A 27161-nucleotide genomic window follows, 5' to 3' on the forward strand; every position below is an offset into this window, starting at 1 on the left:
GGACTTGTTCTATTAATCCATCTATACAGACCTCCATCAGGTTGCAAACTGAATATAATTTTTTTCTGCATCTAGCTCTGAAAAAATATTTGGCCTTCTAGCAGTGTGTGGGACTTGTTCTATTAGTCCACCTATACTGACCTCCATCAGGTTTCAAATTCAAAATAATTTTTTGTCTGCATCTAGCTCTGAAAAAGTATTTGGCCTTCTAGCAGTGTGTGGGACTTTCTCTATTAGTCCATCTATACTGACCTCCATCAGGTTACAAACTGAATATATTTTTTTTCTGCATCTACCTCTGAAAAAATATTTGGGCTTCTAGCTGTGTGTGGCACTTGTTCTATTAGTCCATCTATACTGACCTCCATCAGGTTGCAAATCGAATATAATTTTTTTCTCCATCTAACCCAGCCAATAGTTTTGGCCTAATAACAAAGTTTGGCCACTCAGCTCTGCTCGGTTCCCATCCATTGTTTTTTTGTGCAAACAACTCCAGAGTTGTGAATTAGTTAACCACCAAAATGAGTGGAAAAAGGCCTGCTGCTGGTGGAAAGGGGAATAGGCGTGTTGGGAAGGGGAAAAAAGGTTGTGTCCGTGGGGTAGGTGTTAAAGCAACAGTAACATCTGCAGAAGAAAGACCATCTTCCAGCCAAACTAAAATGTCTACTTCTTTTAGCGGACAATGTGATAAGATCCCTTTCTTACGGCCACGCCAATCGCTACAAATTCCAGATGAGGCACAAAAACAGCAGGTGCTAAAACGGATATCAAGTGCTCCTTTAAGTGGGCTCTCCTCCAAATCAACTTCAACATCACAAATACTCCAGTCCTCAAAGGTGTCACCCCAATCGCACTTGCTTCCTCACAGCTCCCAAATCTCCAGCTGCCCGTCTGAGTATGAGGTAGAACAGATGATTGAGTCTGCAGAGCTGTTTACTCATACTATAGCCTGGGAATCAGAGGTCGACTCCAGTGCTTCTGTGAATCCAGACGAGGAAATGATCTGCACTGATGCCCAGAATCTTTATGATTCGGATCCAGGACCAGACGCAGAAGGTTCTGACCATAATGTAGACCCTCATTCCCAAACTGTAACTCCTGTTGGTGGAGTCAATGAGGAAGACGATGATGAGACTCAAATACCTGATTGGAGCGACAACTTTAGTTTTTTGTCAGGGCAGGAACAGGTTGGCTCTGAGGACGACGGGTGTGATAACGCACAGGGTGATGATGATGAGGTTGGAGATCCCACTTACTGTCAACCCACAGTCAGCCAAGAGATGAGGTCAGCAGAGGAGGTGGAGGAAGATGCTAGTGACGACGAGGTCAGGTTGCGCCTTCCTGGACAGAGACGTAGTACTGGAAGCACGTCAACAACTGCATCCTCAAACACAACTCTGCCTCTCACCACAAGTCGTGGTGGCTCTTCAGGTCGCATGGGTGCTAAGCCTTGCATAGCCTGGGCATTTTTTCAGATCGATAAAGATGACCCAACTCGTGTTATCTGTAACATTTGTCAGCAAAAGCTAAGTAGAGGCCAAAAAATCCATAGTTTGAGTAATTCATGCATGAACCGGCACATTGATATGAAGCATAAGTTGCAGTGGGAAGCTCACTGTGCTGCAATGCGGCCTAGCCGGCCGGGCCAACCACCGTCTGCCACATCTTGTGCTTCCGCGGCCTCTTCATCCTCTCTGACTGCCACCTCTTTACCCGCAACAGCCAGCGTGATTGGCAGGTCATCATTTTCTTTGGAGGTGGTAACTCCAGCTGGTGTTGAGCGCTGTCCGACATCGATAGCACCACCTTTGGATCAAGGCAACCTAACATGTCCGCCTGCATCTTCCTCACAGACCGGCAGTTTGCCGGGGACACCCTTATCAACCCCGTCTAAGCACAATAGCCAGCCCTCGGTCCCTCAGATGTGGACAAGTAAAAGACCATTTCCTCCTAGCCATGAGAAAGCTAAGAGGTTGAATTTCACCATCTGCAAGCTCTTGGCTACAGAAATGCTGCCTTTCCGCCTGGTGGACACAGAGGATTTTCGAGACCTTATGTCCGTCGCAGTGCCCCAGTACCAGATGCCCAGTCTGCACTACTTCTCAAAGAAAGGTGTGCCTGCGCTCCACCAGCATGTCGCACACAACATCACCGCTTCTTTGAGAAACTCTGTGTGTGACAGGGTGCATTTCACCACAGACACTTGGACGAGTAGGCATGGACAGGGGCGTTACATGTCGCTGATTGGGCACTGGGTAACTATGGTGACAGCAGGACAAGGGGCTGCTGTCCAAGTCTTGCCGTCCCCACGAGTTGTGCGTCAATCCTCTTTATGTCAAAGTTCCTCCACTGCTTCTGCCTCCTCAACCTCCTCTCGGTCTTCCACCTGCACCCAAAGCCTGTCTGGTCATGCCACAAGCTTTCTAACTGCGCAGAAGGGATCCTGCACACCTCCTTACTATGCTGGCAGTAGGGCTCAACGTCATCAGGCGGTTTTTACTTTGAAATGTCTGGGAAATGTGAGTCACACAGCTGAGGAGTTGTGGTCAGCTCTGGAGAACCAATTTCATGAATGGTTGTCTCCACTGGACCTGAAACCAGGGAAGGCCGTGTGCGACAATGCTGCAAACCTGGGTGCGGCCCTTCGCCGGGGCAATGTCACACACGTGCCTTGTATGGCTCACGTGTTGAACCTGGTTGTCCAGCAATTTTTAGCCCACTATCCCAGACTAGATGGCCTTCTGCAGAGGGCACGGTCGCAGTGTGCTCACTTCCGCCGTTCGCATCCCGCAGCTCAGCGACTTACATCTCTACAGAAGTCGTTGGGCCTGCCACTTCACCGGCTAAAATGCGATGTGCCTACCCGGTGGAATTCAACTCTGCAGCGTCTGTGGCAGCACCGACAAGCCCTGGTGCAATACGTTCTGACGTATAGCCTGGGCCAACAAGATCCAGAGTTGGGGCAAATCACGCTGGAGGAGTGGTCTCAGATCAGGGACCTATGCACCCTTCTGCACAGTTTTGAAATGGTGACGAAGATGTTTAGTGCCGACGATGCCATTATCAGCATGACTATTCCGGTGATTTACATGCTGGAGCACATGTTAAACAGAATTCGGAGTCAGGTGGTGGCACAAGAGGAGGTGGAGGAAGTAGAGGAGGAGGAGTTGTATGCGGAAGGGCTAACATCTGCAAGGTCCAGACGGTCGGTAGCACCAAGGCGGCAGGCATGTGAGGGTGGGGGAGATGGTTTTACCAGGGCGCATGGTAGCAGCCAAACTAGTGAGGAAGGTGCAGGAGCCCAGGAAGAAGTGGAGGACGAACTGATGGAAGACTCATCAGATGAGGGAGACCTTGATCACATTTCTGTTGTGCAAGGTTGGGGGGAGAGGACAGAGGAAGGAAGCATGATTGTTACCTCGCCACCAACACAACAGGGACTTGGTGCTCCTGGATGCGCAACACACATGAGTGCCTTCTTGTTGCACTACCTGCAACATGACCCTCGAATTGTGAGAATTAGAAATAATCCTGACTACTGGGTTGCCACACTGTAAGATCCCCGGTACAAAAGTAAATTTGCCAAAATTATTCCTGCCATAGAAAGGGATGCACGCATGCAGGAGTATCAGCAGAGACTGTTGCAGAATCTTACATGTGCTTTTACACAAAACACCAGTGGTGCACGTAGTGAATCTCACAGTTCCAACTTGCCAACCGTGGGACCGTCAAGTGTTCAGCACTCAAACCGTAACAGAACCACAGTATCTGCTGGTAACATCAATTTTGCGGAATCATTTCACCACTTTTTTAGCCCATCCTTTCCAAGGCCACAGGAGACAAGAAGTCTGACACATAGTCAACGCCTAGAGACGATGGTACAGGAGTATCTCCAAGTAAACATTGAAGCCATGACTGTGTCACTGGACCCTTGCTCTTTTTGGGCTTCCAATCTGGATAAATGGCCGGAGCAAGCCACTTACGCCTTGGAGATCTTGTCATGCCCCGCAGCCAGCGTTCTGTCTGAACGTGTGTTCAGCGCTGCTGGTGGTGTGCTGACAGATAAGCGCACGCGGCTCTCCACTGATAATGTAGACAGACTCACGTTCATAAAGATGAACAAATCATGGATCCGAAACGACTTTTCTACCCCTGTGTCATCCTGGGGAGAATAAAAGCTTGATGATTGGTTAAAATCACTCTACCAACCGTTTTAAGCTTTCAAATTACTAATCATGTTTATCTGTATCTTGGCTGGAAAATAATTTGGGCTTTGTAGCAGTGTGCAGCACTGATTCTATTAGGCCATCTATAATAAGCTCCACCAGATTTAAAATTACTAATCATGTTTATCTGTATCTTGGCTGGAAAATACTTTGGGCTTTGTAGCAGTGTGCAGCAATGATCCTATTAGGCCATCTATACTAAGCTCCACCAGATTTAAAATTAATAATAATTTTTAGCTGCATCTAGCCCAGAAAATAATTTTGGGGCTCCGAGATGCGCAAGACACATAAGTGCCTTCTTGCTGCACTACCTGCAACATGACCCTCATATTGTGAGAATTCGAAGTAATCATGACTACAGGGTTGCCACACTCTTAGATCCCCCAAACTTTTCGATCAACCTTTTCATTTTAATAAAGACCAAAAAAATGGTCATTTTTGAAATTATAAGCATTAGCAGGTTATTAGAAACTGAAATCAAATAGTTTTCAACTCAAAACTTTATTCTAGGTGATGTTACATTTTCACATAGGACCCCTTGTTCGAAAGGAGCTTCTGAACTCTCTCGTCCATTGAATTTGTCAGGTTTTGGATGGTTTCTGCTTCAATTGTTTTGCATGAGGACAGAATACCCTCCCAGAGGTGTTGCTTAGATGTGAACTGCCTCCCGCCATCATAGACACTCCTTTTGATGATGCTCCAGAGGTTCTGAATGGGGTAGAGGTCAGGGGAGCATGGGGGTCACACCATAAGTTTGTCCCCTTTTATGCCCATATCAGCCAGAGATGCAGATGTTTTATGTGCAGCATGAGATGGTGCATTATCATGCAAAAAAATGATCTTGCTGTGAAATACACGGTTCTTCTTCTTGAACCATGGCAGGAAGTGCTGTTTGAGAAAATCCACATACATTATTGAGTTCATCTTTAGCGCCTTCAGGGATCCTAAAGGGGCCGACAATCTCTCTCCCCATGATTCCAGCCCAAAACATTACTCCACCTCCTCCTTGTTGGCGCTGTAGCCATGTTTGCGTGGGGTGTCCATCAACCAGCCATTATCCACTCCATCCATCTGGACCATCGAGCGCTGCACGGCACTCATCCGTGAACAAAACAGTTTTGAAATCAGTCTTCATGTAATGTTTAGCCCACTGGAGCCGTTTCTGCTTGTGTGAAGTGGATAGAGGAGGTCGACAGGATGGCGTATGCACAGCTGCAAACCTCTGAAGGACCCTGCATCTTGTTGTTCGGAGGACGTTGGAGGCACCAGCAGCTTCAAAAACTTGTCTGCTGCTATGACAAGGCTTTTTTGCCGCTGCTCTTTTAACCTGACATAATTGCCTGTAGGAAAGAGTCCTCAATTTGCCCTTATCAGCACGCACACGTGTGTACTGTGAATCAGCTGCATACCTCTTGATTGCCAAGACACTTCATCCTGATCATCGCACAATGTTGATTGTAGTCATGCCTTGACCTAAGCACTCCACAATTTGTTGCTTCTCAGCAGCCGACACATCCTTTTTCTTTCCCATTTTGGCAGAAAATGTAGGCTGCTTAATAATGTGAGACAGCCTTCATAAGTAGTCTTGCCTTTCATTGGACACACCTGCCAAACTAATTAGCACAGGTGTCTGCAATTGCTTACAGTGATATAAAGAGCCCTGACACACATCACCATCAATGAGTTTAACTGACAAACAAACAAATTCTTCCCTTATCACTCCTAAACACTTTTTGCATAATAATTTGGAACACAGTGTACATGTGCTTTTCCACAAAACACCAGTGGTTCACGTAGTGAATCTTACAGTTCTAACTTGCCAACCGTGGTCTGTATGGAGTTGTTCAATAAAGGGCCCAAAATTAAGATAACATAGATGGGAGAGGTGTCTATGAATAGGAATTCCTAAGTATTTGATACCCTGTGAGGGCCAGGCAAAGGGAAAGTTGGACTGGATGGAATCCTATATGGATTTGGGGAGGGAGACATCGAGGGCCTCAGACTTCGCTGCATTGATTTTAAAATTTGACCATGTAACAAAGTGATCTATTTCAGCCATAACAGCAGGGATGGATATATGTGATTGAGTGATATATACTAGGACATCATCAGCAAATAGAGAGCACTTGTACTCGGTGCCTTCCACCTCAATCCACCTAATATTGGGGCTATGGCGAATTGACGAGAGCAGGTGCTCCGTCACTAGGATGTATAAGAGAGGGGACAGAGGACATCCCTGCCTTGTCCCATTGGTGATTGTGAAAGGTGATGAAAATGTTCTGATGCACCCCCTGGGCCTTGGGACACCCGGAGCTGGACCCTTTATGGTGGATGCTGGTGGTTGTAGTCTTCGTGGCGGCGACCCGGTTCCGTGGCTCAGGGTGGTCAAACCAGTGGCGGAACTATTTATGTGGTTTTGATGTTTAAATGTCCGACTACGCCACCCGTGGATTGCTTTCAGAGTGAACCGCCGCTGCAGGGCAGACCGCTGAGGCTGGTGTTGTGGGTGCAGCAAAGCATAGCATAACTCCCCACGGGAGGAGTATAGCCTCAGGGCAGTGTATGCGGAGGATGGGGGTGATGGTGCAGGGCAGCAGCAGTAACGACACGGAGTCAGTGATGCAGTCCAGGGCCTTTACTCACAGTTCTTATTATCCAGACCACGTCTGCAGGTAACGGCTGCCCACGTCGTACTGTGCTCACCAGGTGAGGGGCTCAGACAACTCCCAGATAACTTTGGAGCACTTCACAGGACCCCCTTTGTGTGTCCTTTGTCTGGCCTTTCTTACCAACCCTTCTGTCCGGCTGCCTCGGGCCTCCTCTTGGTAAACTTGGCGCCAGTTTCCCTGACCCTATGTGGTGCCTTCCTAGCGGGTGTAGCGAGGGGCTGCGCCACATAAAATGTCAGAGCCTCCGGTTTCTAGCTGAGGGTCATTTCCTGCCTCCACTAGTTTCGGGGACCGGTCTCCCCCTTTGGCCTGACCCCTCCACGCAGGTGGATTCGGGCATGCGGTGGCGACTCGCCCATCCGCACCCCTGGGATCCCTTCATTCCTCGTTCCTGGAGCCTTCTCCGCTCCTCTTCCTTCCTTCTCCCTCTTCCAGGCCTGGGCCTCTGTTACTAGGCCCGCCTCCGGAGCAGAGCTCATGCAGAGCCCCTGCTCCCTGCCACTTCTGCTCAGACTTCTCTGCACTGAACTAAGATGGTGCCCACCTTTTATACTCCCTTCTCAATGCACCCAGGAACTGCTTCCTCCCTGCTCCTGCACTACAGGGTTCCCCTTCCTCAGTGTTCCATCCCCCCACTCCAGCCAGGGACAGGGACTGTCATGCCCATCTCAGAGGCATATTGGTCGCCCTGCCCCACGGCAATGTGGTGTAATGCATGCAGGTGTCGGGTCCTGATCCACACTCCATCCTTACCTGAGAGTGAGATATGACACCTCTGGGTGAGGTGCAATACCTCTGTAGCAACCTAGCCCTCAGGGTGCTACAGTTCCATTTATCTTCAGCCTAGGTGACGTATTGTGATACAGGGCCGTGATTTTGGCTATAAAAGGGTCCCCTAGACCCCTACCCCAAGCTTTTTAAGAGAATCATATATGGCGTGCCAGGAGACTCTATGGAATGCTTTCTCAGCATCCAACGAGAGTATCTAATTACAAATTTTTAACTGCATCTAGCCCAGAAAATACTTTGTGCCTAGTAGCAGTGTCTGCTAGTCAGCGGATTATCCCGGCTGTTAAGCAAGCTACACCACCTGTAGTTTGGACACTTAATTTTTTCAAAGGAAATGCTTCGGGACCATGGGATACTCAGTGAAGAGCATCAGGAGGCACCCCAAGGCATAGGGGCTGGGACTGGCAGTAGGATGCCTTGCGGTGGACAGACGAGCTCGATCCTTATAAAAGCTTTTTAACTGCAGCAGCTTTAGTGGACGCTACTGGAGCTGGAATTACGTGGCTGCTGGCATGAGACTTGCCCTCCAATAGATCCTTGTAAATGGATTTAAAGTGTATTCATTCAAATTAGAGAGACAATTTAAATTAAAAAGCTTAGAGCTGCCTCCACCACAGGGGGGCTCGCTCGACCCACCAGCGGACAGGCACCAGTATTGGGAGAGGGGGGCTGGCCGTCAGGGTTCACCGCGGCTCTGGCACAAACCCCGCAACACGGAGGTGGCACGGGCAGGAGCGGACTGAACGTGTCGGCTTCTCACTTTTTGGATTTTAGAAGGGCATGACATGCCCTATATTTGTGTCTCCCCCTCCTTTTACTCCTCCACCTCTTTTCTTTTCGCATGACTATATGTACTTGTCACTTTTCCATGTGTTAGTTGTGTCTTCTGAGCAGTTTGTCAGCTTTTGGACACCTTTGAAGGTGTTTTCTATGTGTTTCTATGTGTTTTTGTTTGCCTGCCATTGGTTTTAACGGTGTTCGAAGGTGTTCGACGAACAGTTCGACGAACAGTTCGGCGAACACACGGGTGTTCGACGAACCGAACCGAACTCGAACACTACGGGGGTGGCTCAACACTACTAATGACAACTTATTCAATAAGATGACCTAATGTAAACAAATTCTGTGCCGTACCTCTGGGTTCAAAATGTTCACTATACACCTTAATAAAATCCTTGAGGGGTATAGTTTCCAAAATGGGGTCAGTTGTGGGGGAGCTCCACTGTTTAGGCACATCACGGGCTCTCCAAACGTGACATGGTGTCCGCTAACAAATTGAATGGAAAATCGGCTCAAATTGTGAGCACTTGGAACCCCCAGGTGCTTCACAAATTGATTCATAAAATGAAAAAGTGTTTTTTTTTTCACTTTTTCATTTTTACGAATCAATTTGTGAAGCACCTGGGGCTCCAAGTGCTCATTATGCATCTAGATAGGTGCCTTGGGGGGTCTAGTTTCCAAAATAGGGTGACTTGTGGGGGAGCTCCAATGTTTGCGCACACATGGGCTCTCCAAACACAACATGGCGTCCGCTAATTATTCAAGCAAATTTTACAATCAAAAAGTCAAATGGCGCTCCTTCCCTTCCGAGCCGTGCCGTGCACCCAAACAGTGTTTTTTCCCCACATATTGGGTATCTGCGTGCCCAGGGTAAATTGCACAACAAATTTTGGGGTGCATTTTTTCTTGTTACCCCTGTGAAAATAAAAAAAATTGGGTCTAAAGTAACATTTTTGTGAAAAAAGTTAAATGTTCATTTTTTTCTTCCACATTCCAAAAATTCCTGTGAAGCACCTGAAGTTTTAATAAAGTTCTTGAATGTGGATTTGAGCACCTTGAGGGGTGCAGTTTTTAGAATGGTGTCACTTTTGGGTATTTTCTGTCATAAAGACCTCTCAAAGTGACTTCAAATGTGATGTGGTCCCTAAAAAATGTTTTTGTAAATTTTGTTGGAAAAATGAGAAATCGCTGGTCAACTTTTAACCCTTATAGCTCCCTAACAAAAAAAAATTTTGTTTCCAAAATTGTGCTGATGTAAAGTAGACATGTGGGAAATGTTATTTATTAACTCTTTTGTGTGATATATCTCTCTGATCTAAGGGCATAAAAATTCAAATTTTGAAAATTGCAAAATTTTCCAAATTTTTGCCAAATTTTCATTTTTTTCACAAATAAACGCAAGTGATATCAAAGAAATTTTCGCCACAATCAAGAAGTACAATATGTCACGAAAAAACATTCTCAGAATCAGGGGGATCCGTTAAAGCGTTCCAGAGTAATTACCTCATAAAGTGACAGTGGTCAGAATTGTAAAAATTGGCCTGGTCATTAACGTGCAAACCACCCTCGGGGCTTAAGGGGTTAATAACCATAAGCTGCACAACACCTGCTTTATTATGTTGTCTGTTTTACCCATATGATGCAATGAATCTCATTCATCATATCAAATACTAAATTTTTATTGTACAAAAAGTTAATTAATATTACTATTATTAGCAGTATTAAATAAAAGAGCTTACTAAACAGTATGGTACCACAAGTGTGGGATTTAGAAGTTGCACTTGCATCCACAAGCTTAAGTTTATCACACCATCTTACAATGATCTGGTTTGTTTTCTCTGCTCATGCTGCTATCATGGCTTCCCCTTTTAGGTACAATGAATTTGTTCAATAACTTATAAACTGAAAATGAGTCAATAAGGTTCCTTTTTTTAATCTGATAGCATAATGCAGGATGCTCCTTCATTCAAGCCAAATAGCAGAAGGCAACCGATGGCGAAGATCAAGTGATGTCCTACTATCATTTTCTTATAAAGAGCAAAAAACGGTTGTTCTTCTAACTGTAAGGCTATGTGCCCACGATGCAGAAATGAAGCAGAAAATTTCTGCAGCATTTCTGCATCTCCCTGGCAGAAAAAACGCATGCGGATTGTGCATGCGTTTTTCCTGCAGAATACATGCGGAATACATGCGGATTCACATGCGTACCCACATGCGTTAACGCATGTGTTTCCGCATGCGGACTGACAAGCGCTTTCCAGGCGATAGCATCACTTGGAAAGTGCTTGACAACTAGGTCACACTATATAAATCCATGCAAAAGGCATGGATTTATACAGTGTGACCGTAAAAATTAAAAAATAAAGCTATACTTACCCCCGATCCCCCGCCGCGTGTGCTGTCGCGCTCGTCCTGGCTTCTTCCGGGTTGCCGGAATCTCGCGAGACAGCCTGAGGTCACATGACCGCGACGTCATCTCAGGTCCAGGAAGGAGAAGCGCTGCTGGGGCCGCCGGACAGGTGAATATAAACTTTATTATTTTATTCTTTTTTTTACAGGTACAATGGTACCCAGGTCTGGATGAGAGTCTCCTCTCCTCCAGAACTGGGTACCATCCGCACATAGAGAGGCATAAAATCCACTTGTACAAATGTACAGACACGGATTCTATGCGTCTCAATGCAAGTGAATGGCGGCGCTTCTGCAAAATTAATAAACATGCTGCGGATTTATTTGCGCTGCAGAAACGCTGCGGAAAAATCCGCAGCATGTGCATTGACATTGCAGAATGCCATTGGGGACCATGGGGTGCGGATTACCATGTGTTTTTGATGCGTTTCCGCTGCGGAAATTCCGCAGCATAAACGCATGAAAAACGCATCGTGTGCACGCAGCCTAAAGGAAAACCCCATAGAAAGCAGCTTGTTTGCCCAGTAACTTCCATGGGATTTTCTGCACTTCGCCTGATGGCTTTGAGGTTATATGAAACAAGCTAAAATATATGCCTGTGGCATTTCGGGTAAGGCGAGCCAAACCAAAAGATCAGGATTTAGAGCTAATCATCTCTGAAAATTCCTAGGAAACAATCCCGGAGTGTGTTTAATTATGATGACACAAATCAAACTGTTTCTGGGAGTTTCTCAATAGTAATAGTAAATTACACAAGTCATATGATTGAAGGTCTGTGGTATATATTCTTTCTATAATAGCTTGATAGCAAAAAGACAAAAAGTCAACTGTGGCTTTAATAGCTGAATGAATTTAACACTGAACCACCCTGTCCAGTATAGTATAAAGTACCGTGGATTACAAATAGTGAATGATCTGTAGAAATCGAGATACAGGTAGAGAATAACTGCTCCCCATCTATGGATAAATTAAGCTCAATGTTATAAATTATGTTTTACACATATTTGCTTCTATTCAACAAAATAGTGAACGTGTTGTTTCTGCGGCATAAGTAATGCTGCATGATAAACAGAGCACACCTTTGTACAGCAGCCGAGACAGCAAAGCTATAACAGAACGAAAGCCGCTGTGGTTTCTGCAAAATATGTTTTACAGTCATACCAAGGTATAAAACAACGTTGTTAGTAAGAACCCCCATGATAGAGCCCATTCCCTGAAGTCATGAATACTGTTGATGCAATCAAAAATAAGTCCTGTTATAGTGAAAGGCCTCGCTTTTATATTACAAAAACAACTTGCATTGCGAGCATTTAATTGGAAGGCAGATGTTGTTAAATTTTTACTTTTTTAGGTGACCTTTTTCTTTAAACTGCTCTCATTTAGATGGCCAAGAGCAGAATAAATTGCATTACCTTGAAGAATATTTTATTTTGCCCTAAATGTTTAATAGAAGCTGATCTGAATGCACAATATCTACAGACTATACAGTAAGTAATTATTAAATAATATGGTCTAAATGGCAATGAAAGCTGAACACAATTACTGGCAAACTCTACAGGGCAGGCTAAGATGGAAATCTCAAGCATAGCATAGTGCTGGGCTCATGTACATGATTGCCTTCAAGTATTACTAATATACTCTACATGTAGATACAGACAATTTTGGATTCTACAAGGCCTGCCTGGATGAGCGGTTCCTTGGGTTAGACTAAGAAGTGGGGATCCTGGGACCCATTGTACTTTTCCCTTTAACAGCTATACAGTGATCTGGACCTCAGTGCAGGGTTTGCCAGGCATAGGGTTTCAAGTCCTTGGGCATCTGTTAGCGCGCACACAGGCAATGCAATTGGGTCCAAACAGGTGGAGTTTATTGTTTTCATAAACTTTGGAGGTCTCCAGACAAAACAAAAAACAGATTTCCGGCATGAAGGTACAACCGAAAATAAATAGCTCGTACAGCAGTACAGACACACCCACTCAGATACAGCTTCAACTCCCAAAGGTCCTGCAGAGGCTAAACAACCTTAGAGTCCTTCCCTCCTCACACACATTGACCCTTTCTGAGAAAGCTCAGCTGCCTCTTATAAGAGCTGAAAAGCCCGGACTAGAGCTATGGGAGTGACCATTCCCATCCAAGCTCTTCTGGTCGCTCCTAAAACCTGGACCCAAAATTCGGTCCCATTAAAAAAACTTCTCAGCAACCTATATTGCTGGAACCTTCATTTCCAAGATTTACATCACTGAAGCTACCCACCTCAGCAACACATATCTCCCGTCCAGGACTTTATCACTTACTCCTTTATAGAGGAAGAGGACATAACCTTACAGTAGCTGATATGATCAACAGCTGACAGTAGTCTCAGAAATAAGGAAAAGAAATGAGCCATAAGTCAAGCAGATTTTCATTCAATAAGGGTGAAATCCAGAAGGTAAAGGTCAGTTTACATGGACCGATTAGCAGTACAATATGACTGCTTATCAGTTAACTTTACCGATTGGCGTTTGTTTGAATGCTTGTTTACACAGGTATACCAAAGTAAATGATGTGAACTGAGCGATCTATACCAAATCGGTCAGTGCATATAGGCTGCCATTGTTCTTGACAGTGAAAGTCCTGTTAACACAGGATGATGCACCACCAAGAACGATGATCTTTTGTGTTTGCGAAAGATCATTTCACCTCATGAACGAGTGTTTTTCTTCATCATTGGGTTATTGGCAGCCTGTTTACAGATAATTGTAAAATAAGCTTTCTTAACACCGCTCGTTCACAATTATTTTGTAATGTAAATGCCCCTTAATGGTAGACAGCAGACAATAATTATGGTCAGGATATAGGCTGGGCTAGTGACAGCTGAAAACAAGAATAATAATCAAAAATTATAGAAACTTATTGGAGAGAGATGGGTTAGGGTGTCTTAACTATCCTGTGTCAGCATAACATTGGTTTGGGAAGATCGATTGCCAAGAGGAAGACTCAGCAATTACAGCAGGAGGAAGAAGCTAGGGCTTATGTGACTGTACCAGGGAAGCCTAAAGAGTAGTGTTGAGCCACCTCAGTAATGTTCGAGTTCGGTTCGGTTCATTGAACACCCGTATGTTCACCGAACTGTTCGTCGAACTGTTCGTCGAACACCGTTGAACACCGTTAAAACCAATGGCAGGCAAACAAAAACACATAGAAACACATAGAAAACACCTTCAAAGGTGTCCAAAAGCTGACAAACTGCTCAGAAGACACAACTAACACATGGAAAAGTGACAAGTACATATAGTCATGTGAAAAGAAAAGAGGTGAAGGAGTAAAAGGAGGGGGAGACACAGATATAGGCATGTCATGCCCTTCTAAAATCCAAAAAAGTGCGAAGCCGACACGGCCAGTCCGTTCCTGCCCGTGCGATCTCCGTGTCGCCGGGCTTGTGCCAGAGCCGCGGTGGACCCTGACGGCCAGCCCCCCTCTCCCAATACTGGTGCCTGTCCGCTGGTGGGTCGAGCGAGCCCCCCTGCGTTGGAGGCAGGTCTAATCTTTTTAATTTAAATTGTCTCTTTAACTTGAATGAGTACACTTTAAATCCTTTTACAAGGATCTATTGGAGGGCAAGTCTCATGCCAGCAGCCGCAGTAATTCCAGCTCCAGTAGCATCCACTAAAGCTGCTGCAGTTAAAAAGCATTTATAAGGATCGAGCTTGGCGGTCCACAGCAAGGCGTCCTACCGCAAGTCCCAGCCTCTGTGCCTTGCGGCGCCTCCCCGATGCTCTTCACTGAGTGTCCCGGCGGCCCGAACCATTTCGTTTGAAAAAATTAAGTGTCCAAACTACAGGTGGTGTAGCTTGTTTAACAGCTGGGATAATCCTCTGACTAGCAGACACTGCTACTAGGCACAAAGTATTTCCTGGGCTAGATGCAGTTAAAAATTTGTAATTAGATACTCTCATTGGATGCTGAGAAAGCATTCCATAGAGTCTCCTGGCACGCCATATATTATTCTCTTAAAAAGCTTGGGGTAGGGGTCTAGGGGACCCATTTATAGCCAAAATCACGGCCCTGTATCGCAATACGTCACCTAGGCTGAAGATAAATGGAACATTTACATCACCTTTCATAATCACCAATGGGACAAGGCAGGGATGTCCTCTGTCCCCTCTCTTAAACATCCTAGTGACGGAGCACCTGCTCTCATCAATTCGCCATAACCCCAATATTAGGTGGATTGAGGTGGGAGGCACCAAATACAAGAGCTCTGCATTTGCTGATGATGTCCTAGTATATTTCACTCAATCACATATATCCATCCCTGCTGTTATGGCTGAAATAGATCACTTTGTTACATGGTCAAATTTTAAAATCAATGCAGCGAAGTCTGAGACCCTCAATGTCTCCCTCCACAAATCCATACAGGATTCCATCCAGTCCAACTTTCCCTTTGCCTGGCCCTCACAGGGTATCAAATACTTAGGAATTCGCATTCATAGAGACCTCTCCCGTCTATGTTATCTTAATTTTGGGCCCTTCATTGAACAACTCCATACAGACCACGGTTGGCAAGTTAAAACTGTAAGATTCACTACGTGAACCACTGGTGTTTTGTGGAAAAGCACATGTACACTGTGTTCCAAATTATTATGCAAAAAGTGTTTTGGAGTGATAAGGTAAGAATTTTTTTGTTTGTCAGTTAAGCTCATTGATGGTGATGTGTGTCAGGGCTCTTTATATCACTGTAAGCAATTGCAGACACCTGTGCTAATTAGTTTGGCAGGTGTGTCCAATGAAAGGCAAGACTACTTAAGAAGGCTGTCCCACATTATTAAGCAGCCTACATTTTCTGCCAAAATGGGAAAGAAAAAGGATGTGTCGGCTGCTGAGAAGCAACAAATTGTGGAGTGTTTAGGTCAAGGCATGACTACAATCAACATTGCCAAGACACCTCATCCTGATCATCGCACAATCAAGAAGTATGTAGCTGATTCACAGTACACATGTGTACGTGCTGATAAGGGAAAATTGAGGACTCTTTCCTACAGGCAATTACGTCAGGTTAAAAGAGCAGTGGCAAAAAAGCCTTGTCATAGCAGCAAACAAGTTTTTGAAGCTGCTGGTGCCTCCAACGTCCCCCGAACAACAAGATGCAGGGTCCTTCAGAGGTTTGCAGCTGTGCGTAAGCCATCCTGTCGACCTCCTCTATCCACTGTACACAAGAAGAAACGGCTCCAGCGGGCCAAACAATACATGAAGACTGACTTCAAAACTGTTTTGTTCACCGATGAGTGCCGTGCAATGCTCGATGGTCCAGATGGATGGAGTGGAGGATGGCTGGTTGATGGACACCCCATGCAAACACGGCTACGGCGCCAACAAGGGGCAGGTGGAGTAATGTTTTGGGCTGGAATCATGGGGAGAGAGATTGTCGGCCCCTTTAGGATCCCTGAAGGGGTAAAGATGAACTCCATAATGTATGTGTAGTTTCTCAAACAGCACTTCCTGCCATGGTTCAAGAAGAAGAACCGTGTATTCCGCAGCAAGATAATTTTCATGCATGATAATGCACCGTCTCATGCTGCACATAACACATCTGCATCTCTGGCTGATATGGGCATAAAAGGTGGCAAACTGATGGTGTGACCCCCATGCTCCCCTGACCTCAACCCCATTGAGAACCTCTGGAGCATCATCAAAAGGAGTGTTTATGATGGTGGGAGGCAGTTCACATCTAAGCAACAGCTCTGGGAGGGTATTCTGTCCTCATGCAAAACAATTGAAGCAGAAACCATCCAAAACCTGACAAATTCAATGGACGAGAGAGTTCAGAAGCTCCTTTCGAACAAGGGGTCCTATGTGCAAATGTAACATCACCTAGAATAAAGTTTTGAGTTGAAAACTGTTTGATTTCAGTTTCTAATAACCTGCTAATGCTTATAATTTCAAAAATGACCATTTTTTTGCTCTTTATTAAAATGAAAAGGTTGATCGAAGAGTGTGGGGGATCTATGAGTGTGGCAACCCAGTAGTCAGGATTATTTCGAATTCTGACAATCTGAGGGTCATGTTGCAGGTAGTGCAGCAAGAAGGCACTCATGTGTCTAGCGCTTCTAGGAGCCCCAAAATTATTTTCCGGGCTAGATGCAGCTAAAAATTATTATTAATTTGAAAGCTGGTGGAGCTTAGTACAGATGGCCTAATAGAATCAGTACTGCAAACTGCTACAAGGCCCAAATTATTTTCCAGCCAAGATACAGATAAACATGATTAGTAATTTTAAATATGGTGGAGTTTAGTATAGATGGCCTAATAGAATCAGTACTGCAAACTGCTAGAAGGCCCAAATTATTTTCCAGCCAAGATACAGATAAACATGATTAGTAATTTTAAATCTGGTGGAGTTTAGTATAGATGGCCTAATGGAATCAGTACTGCAGACTGCTACTAGGCCAAAATTATTTTCCAGCCAAGATACAGATAAACATGATTAGTAATTTTAAATCTGGTGGAGTTTAGTATAGATGGCCTAATAGAATCAGTACTGCAAACTGCTACAAGGCCCAAATTATTTTCCAGCCAAGATACAGATAAACATGATAAGTAATTTTAAATCTAGTGGAGTTTAGTATAGATGGCCTAATAGAATCAGTACTGCACACTGCTACAAGGCCAAAATTATTTTCCAGCCAAGATACAGATAAACATGATTAGTAATTTTAAATCTGGTGGAGTTTAGCATAGATGGCCTAATAGAATCAGCACTGCAAACTGCTACAAGGCCCAAACAATTTTCCAGCCAAGATACAGATAAACATGATTAGTAATTTTAAATCTGGTGGAGTTTAGTATAGATGGCCTAATAGAATCAGTACTGCACACTGCTACAAGGCCCAAATTAGTTTCCAGCAAAGATACAGATAAACATGATTATTAATTTGAAAGCTTAAAACGGTTGGTGAGGTGATTTTAACAAATCATCAAGCTTTTACTCTCCCCAGGATGACACAGGGGTAGAAAAGTCCTTTCGGATCTATGATTTGTTCATCTTTATGAACGTTAGTCTGTCTACATTAACAGTGGAGAGCCACGTGCGCTTATCTGTCAGCACACCACCAGCAGCGCTGAACACATGTTCAGACAGAACGCTGGCTGCGGGGCATGACAAGATCTCCAAGGCGTAAGAGGCGAGCTCCAGCCATTTATCCAGATTGGAAGCCCAAAAAGAGCAAGGGTCCAGTGACACAGTCATTGCTTCAATGCTTACTTGGAGATACTCCTGTACCATCGTCTCTAGGCGTTGACTATGTGTCAGACTTCTTGTCTCCTGTGGCCTTGCAAAGGATGGGCTAAAAAAGTGGTGAAATGATTCCGCAAAATTGATGTTACCAGCAGATACTGTGTTTTTGTTACGTTTTGAGTGCTGAACACTCGACGGTCCCACGGTTGGCAAGTTCGAACTGTGAGATTCACTACGTGCACCACTAGTGTTTTGGGGAAAAGCACATGTAAGATTCAGCAACAGTCTCTGCTGATACTCCTGCATGCGCGCATCTCTTTCTATGGCAGGAATAATTTCTGCAAATTTACTTTTGTACCGGGGATCTAACAGTGTGGCAACCCAGTAGTCAGGATTATTTCTAATTCTCACAATTCGAGGGTCATGTTGCAGGTAGTGCAGCAAGAAGGCACTCATGTGTCTTGCGCATCCAGGATCACCGAGTCCCTCTTGTGTTGGTGGCAAGGTAACAATCATGCTTCCTTCCTCTGCCCTCTCCCCCCAACCTCGCACAACAGAAATGTGATCAAGGTCTCCCTCATCTGATGAGTCTTCCATCAGTTCGTCCTCCACTTCTTCCTGGGCTCCTGCACCTTCCTCACTAGTTTGGCTGCTACCTTGCGCCCTGGAAAATCCATCTCCTCCACCCTCACATGCCTGCTGCCTTGGTGCTGCCGACCGTCTAGACCTTGCAGATGTTAGCCCTTCCGCATACAACTCCTCCTCCTCTACTTCCTCCAAATCCTCTTGTGCCACCACCTGACTCCGAATTCTGTTTAACATGTGCTCCAGCATGTAAATCACCGGAATAGTCATGCTGATAATGGTATCGTCAGCACTAAACATCTTCGTCGCCATTTCAAAACTGTGCAGAAGGGTGCATAGGTCCCTGATCTGAGACCACTCCTCCAGCGTGATTTGCCCCACCTCTGGATCTAGTTGGCCCAGGCTATACGTCAGAACGTATTGCACCAGGGCTTGTCAGTGCTGCCACAGTCGCTGCAACATGTGCAGAGTTGAATTCCACTGGGTAGGCACATCGCTTTTTAGCCGGTGAAGTGGCAGGCCCAACAACTTCTGTAGAGATGTAAGTCGCTGAGCTGCGGGATGCGAAAGGCGGAAGCGAGCACACAGCGACCGTGCCCTCTGCAGAAGGCCATCTAGTCCGGGATAGTAGGCTAAAAATTGCTGGACAACCAGGTTCAACATGTGAGCCATACAAGGCACGTGTGTGACATTGCCCCGGCGAAGGGCCGCACCCAGGTTTGTAGCATTGTCGCACATGGCCTTCCCTGGTTTCAGGTCCAGTGGAGACAACCATTCATGAAACTGGTTCTCCAGAGCTGACCACAACTCCTCAGCTGTGTGACTCACATTTCCAAGACATTTCAAAGTAAAAACCGCCTGATGACGTTGAGCCCTGCTGCCAGCATAGTAAGGAGGTGTGCAGGATCCCTTCTGCGCAGTTAGAAAGCTTGTGGCATGACTAGACAGGCTTTGGGTGCAGGTGGAGGACCGAGAGGAGGTTGAGGAAGCAGAAGCAGTGGAGGAACTTTGAGATAAAGAGGATTGACGCACAACTCGTGGGGACGGCAAGACTTGGACAGCAGCCCCTTGTCCTGCTGTCACCATAGTTACCCAGTGCCCAGTCAGCGACATGTAACGCCCCGTCCATGCCTACTCGTCCAAGTGTCTGTGGTGAAATGCACCCTGTCACACACAGTTTCTCAAAGAAGCGGTGATGTTGTGTGCGACATGCTGGTGGAGCGCAGGCACGCTTTTCTTTGAGAAGTAGTGCCGACTGGGCATCAGGTCTCGAAAACCTCTGTGTCCACCAGGCGGAAAGGCAGCATTTCTGTAGCCAAGAGCTTGCAGATGGTGAAATTCAACCTCTTACCTTTCTCATGGCTAGGAGGAAATGGTCTTTTACTTGTCCACATCTGAGGGACCGAGGGCTGGCTGTTTTGCTTAGATGGGGTTGATAAGGGTGTCCCCGGCAAACTGCCGGTCTGTGAGGAAGATGCAGGCAGACATGTTACGTTGCCTTGATCCAAAGGTGGTGCTATTGATGTCGGACAGCGCTGAACACCAGCTGGTGTTTCCACCTCCAAAGAAAATGATGACCTGCCAATCAGGCTGACTGTTGCAGGTAAAGAGGTGGCAGGTCTGCGTCCCAAAACAGGTGTGACTGCTGTCCCCCCAGTCACAAGATGTGGCAGACGGTGGTTGGACCGGCCGGCTAGGCCGCATTGTAGCACAGTGAGCTTCCCACTGCAACTTATGCTTCATATCCATGTGCCGGTTCATGCATGAAGTACTCAAACTATGTATTTTTTGGCCTGTAGTTAGCTTTTGCTGACAAATGTTACAGATGAGTTGGGTCATCCTTATCGATCTGAAAAAATGCCCAGGCTATGCAAGGCTTAGCACCCATGCGACCTGAAGAGCCACCACGACTTGTGGTCAGAGGCAGAGTTGTCTTTGAGGATGCAGTTGTTGACCTGCTTCCAGTACTACGTCTCTGTCCAGGAAGGCGCAACCTGACCTCATCATCACTAGCATCCTCCTCCACCTCCTCTGCTGACCTCATTGACTGGCTGACTGTGGGTTGACAGTAAGTGGGATCTCAAAGCTCGTCATCATCAACCTGTGTGTTACCACACCCGTCGTCCTCAGAGCCAACCTCTTCCTGCCCTGACAAAAAACTCAAGTTGTCGCTCCGATCAGGTATTTGAGTCTCATCATCGTCTTCCTCATTGTCTCCACCAACAGGAGTTACAGTTTGGGAACGAGGGTCTAGATTATGATCAGAACCTTCTGCGTCTGTTCCTGGATCCGACTCATAAAGATTCTGGGCATCAGTGCAGATCATTTCCTCGTCTGGATTCACAGAAGCTCTGGAGCTGACCTCTGATTCCCAGGCTATAGTATGAGTAAGCAGCTCTGCAGACTCAACCATCTGTTCTACCCCATCCTCAGACAGGTAGCTGGAGACTTGGGAGCTGTGAGGAAGCAAGTGCGATTGGGGTGACACCTCTGAGGACTGGAGTATTTGTGATGTTGAAGTTGAGGTGCAGGAGAGCCCACTTAAAGGAGCACTTGATATCCGTTGAAACACCTGCTGCCTTTGTGCCTCATCTGGAATTTGTAGCGATTGACGTGGCCGTAAGAAAGGGATCTTATCACATTGTCCGATAAAAGAAGTAGACATCTTAGTTTGGCTGGAAGATGGTCTTTCTTCTGCAGATGTTACTGTTGCTTTAACACCTACCCCACGAACACAACCTTTTTTTCCCTTCCCAACATGCCTATTCCCCTTTCCACCAGCAGCAGGCCTTTTGCCACTCATTTTGGTTGCTAACTAATTGACAACTCTGGAGTTGTTTGCACAAAAAACAATAGATGGGAACCGAGCAGAGCTGAGTGGCCAAACTGTGGTATTAGCCCAAAAGTATTGGCTGGGTTAGATGCAGATAAAAATTATTTTGAATTTGCAACCTGGTGGAGGTTAGTATAGATGGACTAATAGAACAAGTCCCACACACTGCTACAAGCCGAAATATTTTTTCAGAGCAAGATGCAGATAAAAATTATATTGAATTTGCAACCTGGTGGAGGTTAGTATAGATGGACTAATAGAACAAGTCCCACACACTGCTACAAGCCGAAATATTTTTTCAGAGCTAGATGCAGAAAAAAATTATATTGAATTTGCAACCTGGTGGAGGTTAGTATAGATGGACTAATAGAACAAGTCCCACACACTGCTACAAGCCGAAATATTTTTTCAGAGCTAGATGCAGAAAAAAATTATATTGAATTTGCAACCTGGTGAAGGTTAGTATAGATGGACTAACAGAACAAGTCCCACACACTGCTACAAGCCGAAATATATTTTCAGAGCTAGATGCAGAAAAAAATTATATTGAATTTGCAACCTGGTGGAGGTTAGTATAGATGGACTAATAGAACAAGTCCCACACACTGCTACAAGCCGAAATATTTTTTCAGAGCTAGATGCAAATAAAAATTATATTGAATTTGCAACCTGGTGGAGGTTAGTATAGATGGACTAATAGAACAAGTCCCACACACTGCTACAAGCCGAAATATTTTTTCAGAGCTAGATGCAGATAAAAATTATATTGAATTTGCAACCTGGTGGAGGTTAGTACAGATGGAGTAATAGAACAAGTCCCACACACTGCTACAAGCCGAAATATTTTTTCAGAGCTAGATGCAGAAAAAAATTATATTGAATTTGCAACCTGGTGGAGGTTAGTATAGATGGTCTAAGAGAACAAGTCACACACACTGCTACAAGCCGAAATATTTTTTCAGAGCTAGATGCAGATAAAAATTATATTGAATTTGCAACCTGGTGGAGTTTAGTATAGATGGACTAATAGAACAAGTCCCACACACTGCTAGAAGCCGAAATATTTTTTCAGAGCTAGATGCAGAAAAAAATTATATTGAATTTGCAACCTGGTGGAGGTTAGTATAGATGGACTTATAGAACAAGTCCCACACACTGCTACAAGCCGAAATATTTTTTCAGAGCTAGATGCAGATAAAAATTATATTGAATTTGCAACCTGGTGGAGGTTAGTATAGATGGACTAATAGAACAAGTCCCACACACTGCTACAAGCCGAAATATTTTTTCAGAGCTAGATGCCGAAAAAAATTATATTGAATTTGCAACCTGGTGGAGGTTAGTATAGATGGACTATTAGAACAAGTCCCACACACTGCTACAAGCCGAAATATTTTTTCTGAGCTAGATGCAGAAAAAAACTATATTGAATTTGCAACCTAGTGGAGGTTAGTATAGATGGACTAATAGAACAAGTCCCACACACTGCTACAAGCCAAAATATTTTTTCAGAGCTAGATGCAGATAAAAATTACATTGAATTTGCAACCTGGTGGAGATTAGTATAGATGGACTAATAGAATGATGCTATGCCCAAAAGGTTTTACTTCACTAGGTGCAGTAAAAAAAATTGTATTCTTTACACAGGTGGTGTAGCTTGCAACACAGATAGGCTACTCCACTGACTAACACACACTGCAAGAGGCCAAAAAGGATATGCTTTGCTAGATTTAGCCAAAAGCTGTGAAAAAAACTTGCACAGCACTGGCACAGACCTGCCTGGCAAAAAGTGATAGGAACTGATGTAACCTAGCCCTCAAAAGGACTGCAATTACAATTAGTCTTTGCTCCCAGCCTATCTATTTAAGAGCACAGACCTGCCTGATAAAAGTCATAGGAAATTATGTAACCTAGTCCTCAAAAGGACTGCAATCACAACTATTCCCTACTCCCAAGCTATCTGTAAATTTGTGCAAAAATTGGCTTGAAATTAACAAAGTATAACGCACACAGCAACAGCAGTGCCGTCTAACACGCAGCTGCAGCAGTGAGAAAATGGTGGCGATGGGGAAAATGGCTGGGTCTTATAGGGCAAGGACATGTGACATACACTGCCAATGACACATGCCCTTGCTTGTGTGAAAAAAAGCAGTTCGCTCCTTGTGTGCGCTGCTGATAGGCTGACAGATCGCACCTCCCCACTGTAAATGCGCGAAAGAGAAAAAATGGAGATCTTCATTATTTCTGCAGAGATCCATCCCCTGCCCCTCCCCCCGCCCCGCTGTACACTCAAACTGCGTATTAACATTAATTTTCAGCATTACTGAGAAAAAATCCAGTTATGATTTTGGTGCACGAACAGTTATCGAACATAACCTCGAACAGCCGAATTTTTTTCAAATTGTTCGTCTTCGTCGAACGGCTCGAACACCGCCCAAAACAGCTCGAATTTGAGATTGGCGAACAGTTCGAGTCGAACACCGCTCATCTCCACTAAAGAGTGGAGAGATCGGAGACTATAAGTGGCAGGGAAGTAGGACAGTGGACTACTTCCCATGAGGTTAATGTGTGGTCCATTTATTAGACCATTCAACTTTGTGACCTCTTTATTTGTATTTCTGTAATAATACTATCTTATAACATAGAATCCTTACACCATACAATAATCTGACAGATCACTGGATAAAAATGATCTCAAATGCACTTTTAAGTTATTGGTGGTTCCAGTCACTATTGCTGCTGCAAGTTGCAGCAGGGGACATATCATTAGTGCAACCCATGCAGACGCACATGGGCCCAAGAGTTAAGGGAGCCCACCACTTCTAAAGCAGCAAGCAGCTTCGGTCATAGACAGAACTATTGGACTGCACGGGCACATGTACTGCTCTTACACAGGGCCCCTTTTCTTTCTGTGTCCACCAGTGGCTAGATGTCTATCTAGTATGACAAGGAGACAAATGTCATCTCCCTTCCAGGGTCATCTATGACTCATGGTTGTCTGCCTATGAGACTTATTACTAAACTAGGTATTTTGCACTATTTTTTCATACTAATCTTAATTATTATACCCTTATAATACAGTTTGAACTTTCTGACAAATGATTATGCTATTCTTATATCATTATTGCTGGTTCTTGGCCTCCTGCCCTTCATCAGTGGTAGGAGGGCATAAAACCACTTTACTATCTGTGTATTTATAGGCCATAGTTAATCCTGGGAAAATGGGGATGTTTCCTACTGAAAATTTACTTGTTAATGTCACCTAGTTAGCCTTTACTTTATGTTTTGCACCTACTTTTCTACATTGATCCATGGTCTGTATGCATCGAGCTCATTTTACCACAATGATGCTTCTACTTATGTGTTTATCTCCCATGTCTCTATACATCAGTTGCTATCTTCTGCTCTTTTCGCCTACTTTTATCTGATTTAGTTTGCTCTTGATGCTGACCTACTTAACAGGAACACCGGTGATAGAAGGGTCATTGTACTCTGTATGCTAATGCTTTCAAGACTCCTATTCCGTCACATTTATTATTATGTTACTTTGGTTTACATGGGTCGAAATCTGTATATGTCCCTAAATAACCTATTATATTGTATCGTGCTTTCTATTTTCGCAAGTTAAAATTCTCTAAAATCTGTTTCCAGATGTAACTATATAAATTATTGTTCTATATAATTTGGATAGAACAATAAAATAGTTTATTTAAAAAAAACATTAATACATAGGTGTAGTCTCACTTAGACAATACAATTTCAAACCTGATGAAACAAAACTTGCTAAATCTCTTGACTACATATGTTTAGGAACTCTGTAAAATCTTCAGACAATTCATGACAAAATTTATGCCAACTGTCAGGTTCTAAAGAGCCACACATTTTGGTGCAAACCACATTTGTTCAACAAAATTTGTAACATCTTTTTGCGCTGGCCTTGCAGTTTTTTATAAAAAGACGATGGAGCTAATGTGGTGTCAGCAGCAACCCAACAGATTCAATATTATTACTCCAGAAAGGAGCAGAAATTATAGCAGAGATTTTAGACTATGGCACACAGGCATCCCGAAGATGATGACTGGAGGGTCGTGTGCATGCACTTGTGAGCCGGGTTCTTGGAATCGATGGTGATCCTAGTGGAAGGACCTCCAGAAATCAGCAAATTGTCATTTATTCTGAGGATGGGAGAGAAATTGTTCAGTTTGAATTAAAAAAAATTGCCAAATTTCAATTCAACTAACTTATCAAAGGAATTGTCATGCTAGGTATGGGAAGAACCCAGCGTATGACGATGGGAAAAAGGGGAAAGCCCAGCAACTAGGAAAAGGAGAAGTGGAGACCCCTAAGCAGAACTAACAACTCCCTGACTCCCCTATCATCCCTAAATAGTTTACCCACCTATCGCCGAGCAGGATACCTTCGCCCTGGCTGACCCTATTGCTAGGCCCTAGGTAGGGAGGGGGAGGGGTGAACACTAGTCAGCCCCACTGCAACTAAAGACAAACAAGGGAAACATGCAAGGGGATACACTTAGCTTTGAGAACACACCAGGAAGATGACCACTACAATCCACAAAGGAACTCCAAGGAGAATCTAGCCGACTACTAGAATTCAGAACTAAACAGAGGAATTCACTATCACCAGCAAGTCTCTGGAGAAACTGAGTGTGTTTAAAGATCTAGCAAAGGTGTGTCAATTAGCAGCAGAAGGTGGAGATCACAGCTGGGTCCTAGAGAGGGAGGGATGATGAAAGGATCAAGAAGGTGTCTGCAAGGCCAAACACAGCGACCTTCTACAGCCAGATCCAGAATGACTGTCTGTCAAACCTGACACAGCCGTAACAGGAATATTATTGTTTCATCTGGTGTAAATGCTTCTATTGTATAGAATCTGGCATTGGTTTTTTGCTGTTCCTGAATTTCTTTGTTCCTCAGATATGGCACTCCTTCCTCTTATGTAAATCTAATCTTTTTAGTGAAGTGGGCATGTTCATCAACAGTATCACACCTAGCTGATTAAAAAAAAAATTATATATAGGAAAGAAGGGGTCATATCTCAGGAATGGAGAGGCGCAGAAACAAAAAATTAGAAATGTCAGATTCACAACAGTAGTGTTTACACCAGGTAAAAAAAATACATATTTATGATAGATTACACACTACTGGTATAAGCAACCTTATGTTCAAATCTCTGCTATACAGACATTTCCTACCACCAAATTCAGAAGCAGTGTTTGTCATATAGACGATCTTCATCTGGGGACTGCTTCAGCATTCACAATGAATTGTTGACGGTATAAGAAGCCATATTGTATACCCAGCTGTTCTGAACTGCATACCAATCTGGTGTAATGTAGCCGTAAGGTGATTCTGGAAAAGTTTACAAGAGCAATAGCAGTTTAGAAGTCAAGTATATAATTGTGCAAGTAGTTATCATACTTTCTTGCTTGGACAATAGACATCTTTAATAATTTTAAATACCGATTTGATTGCAGACAGCCTGCGACACATATGGAGTCAATTAGATACTCTTTTAAGTAACACTTTTTGTAGTACTTTTGGAATATCACGATAGGTAGAAATTCCCTAGCTATGTGTATACCCTGTTCAGCATTCTAACTTATTCATAAATATTGAGCAATGAGCTTCTTTAATAGG

The 27161-nt window shown here is 44.4% G+C and overlaps 1 protein-coding gene across 2 annotated transcripts in view; it reads right to left on the reverse strand.

Moving 5' to 3' along the window:
• Positions 1-27161, reverse strand: part of SUGCT (succinyl-CoA:glutarate-CoA transferase) — a 1771027-nt gene that overhangs the window by 22186 nt on the left and 1721680 nt on the right. The window contains exon 14 of one of the 2 annotated variants that reach the window (XM_073676601.1): positions 26762-26873. The exons of the other annotated variant lie outside the window; for it this stretch is intronic. Coding sequence (XP_073532702.1) covers positions 26779-26873 — 95 coding nt within the window. The 3' untranslated portion in view covers positions 26762-26778. Of the gene's footprint in view, positions 1-26761; positions 26874-27161 lie in introns of those variants that run through there. 2 annotated transcript variants of the gene reach the window in all.

This window comes from Phyllobates terribilis, unplaced genomic scaffold, assembly GCF_046119375.1.
Source record: "Phyllobates terribilis strain yellow unplaced genomic scaffold, ASM4611937v1 Scaffold_4__5_contigs__length_816908805, whole genome shotgun sequence".
In the NCBI taxonomy this organism is placed as follows: domain Eukaryota; kingdom Metazoa; phylum Chordata; class Amphibia; order Anura; family Dendrobatidae; genus Phyllobates; species Phyllobates terribilis.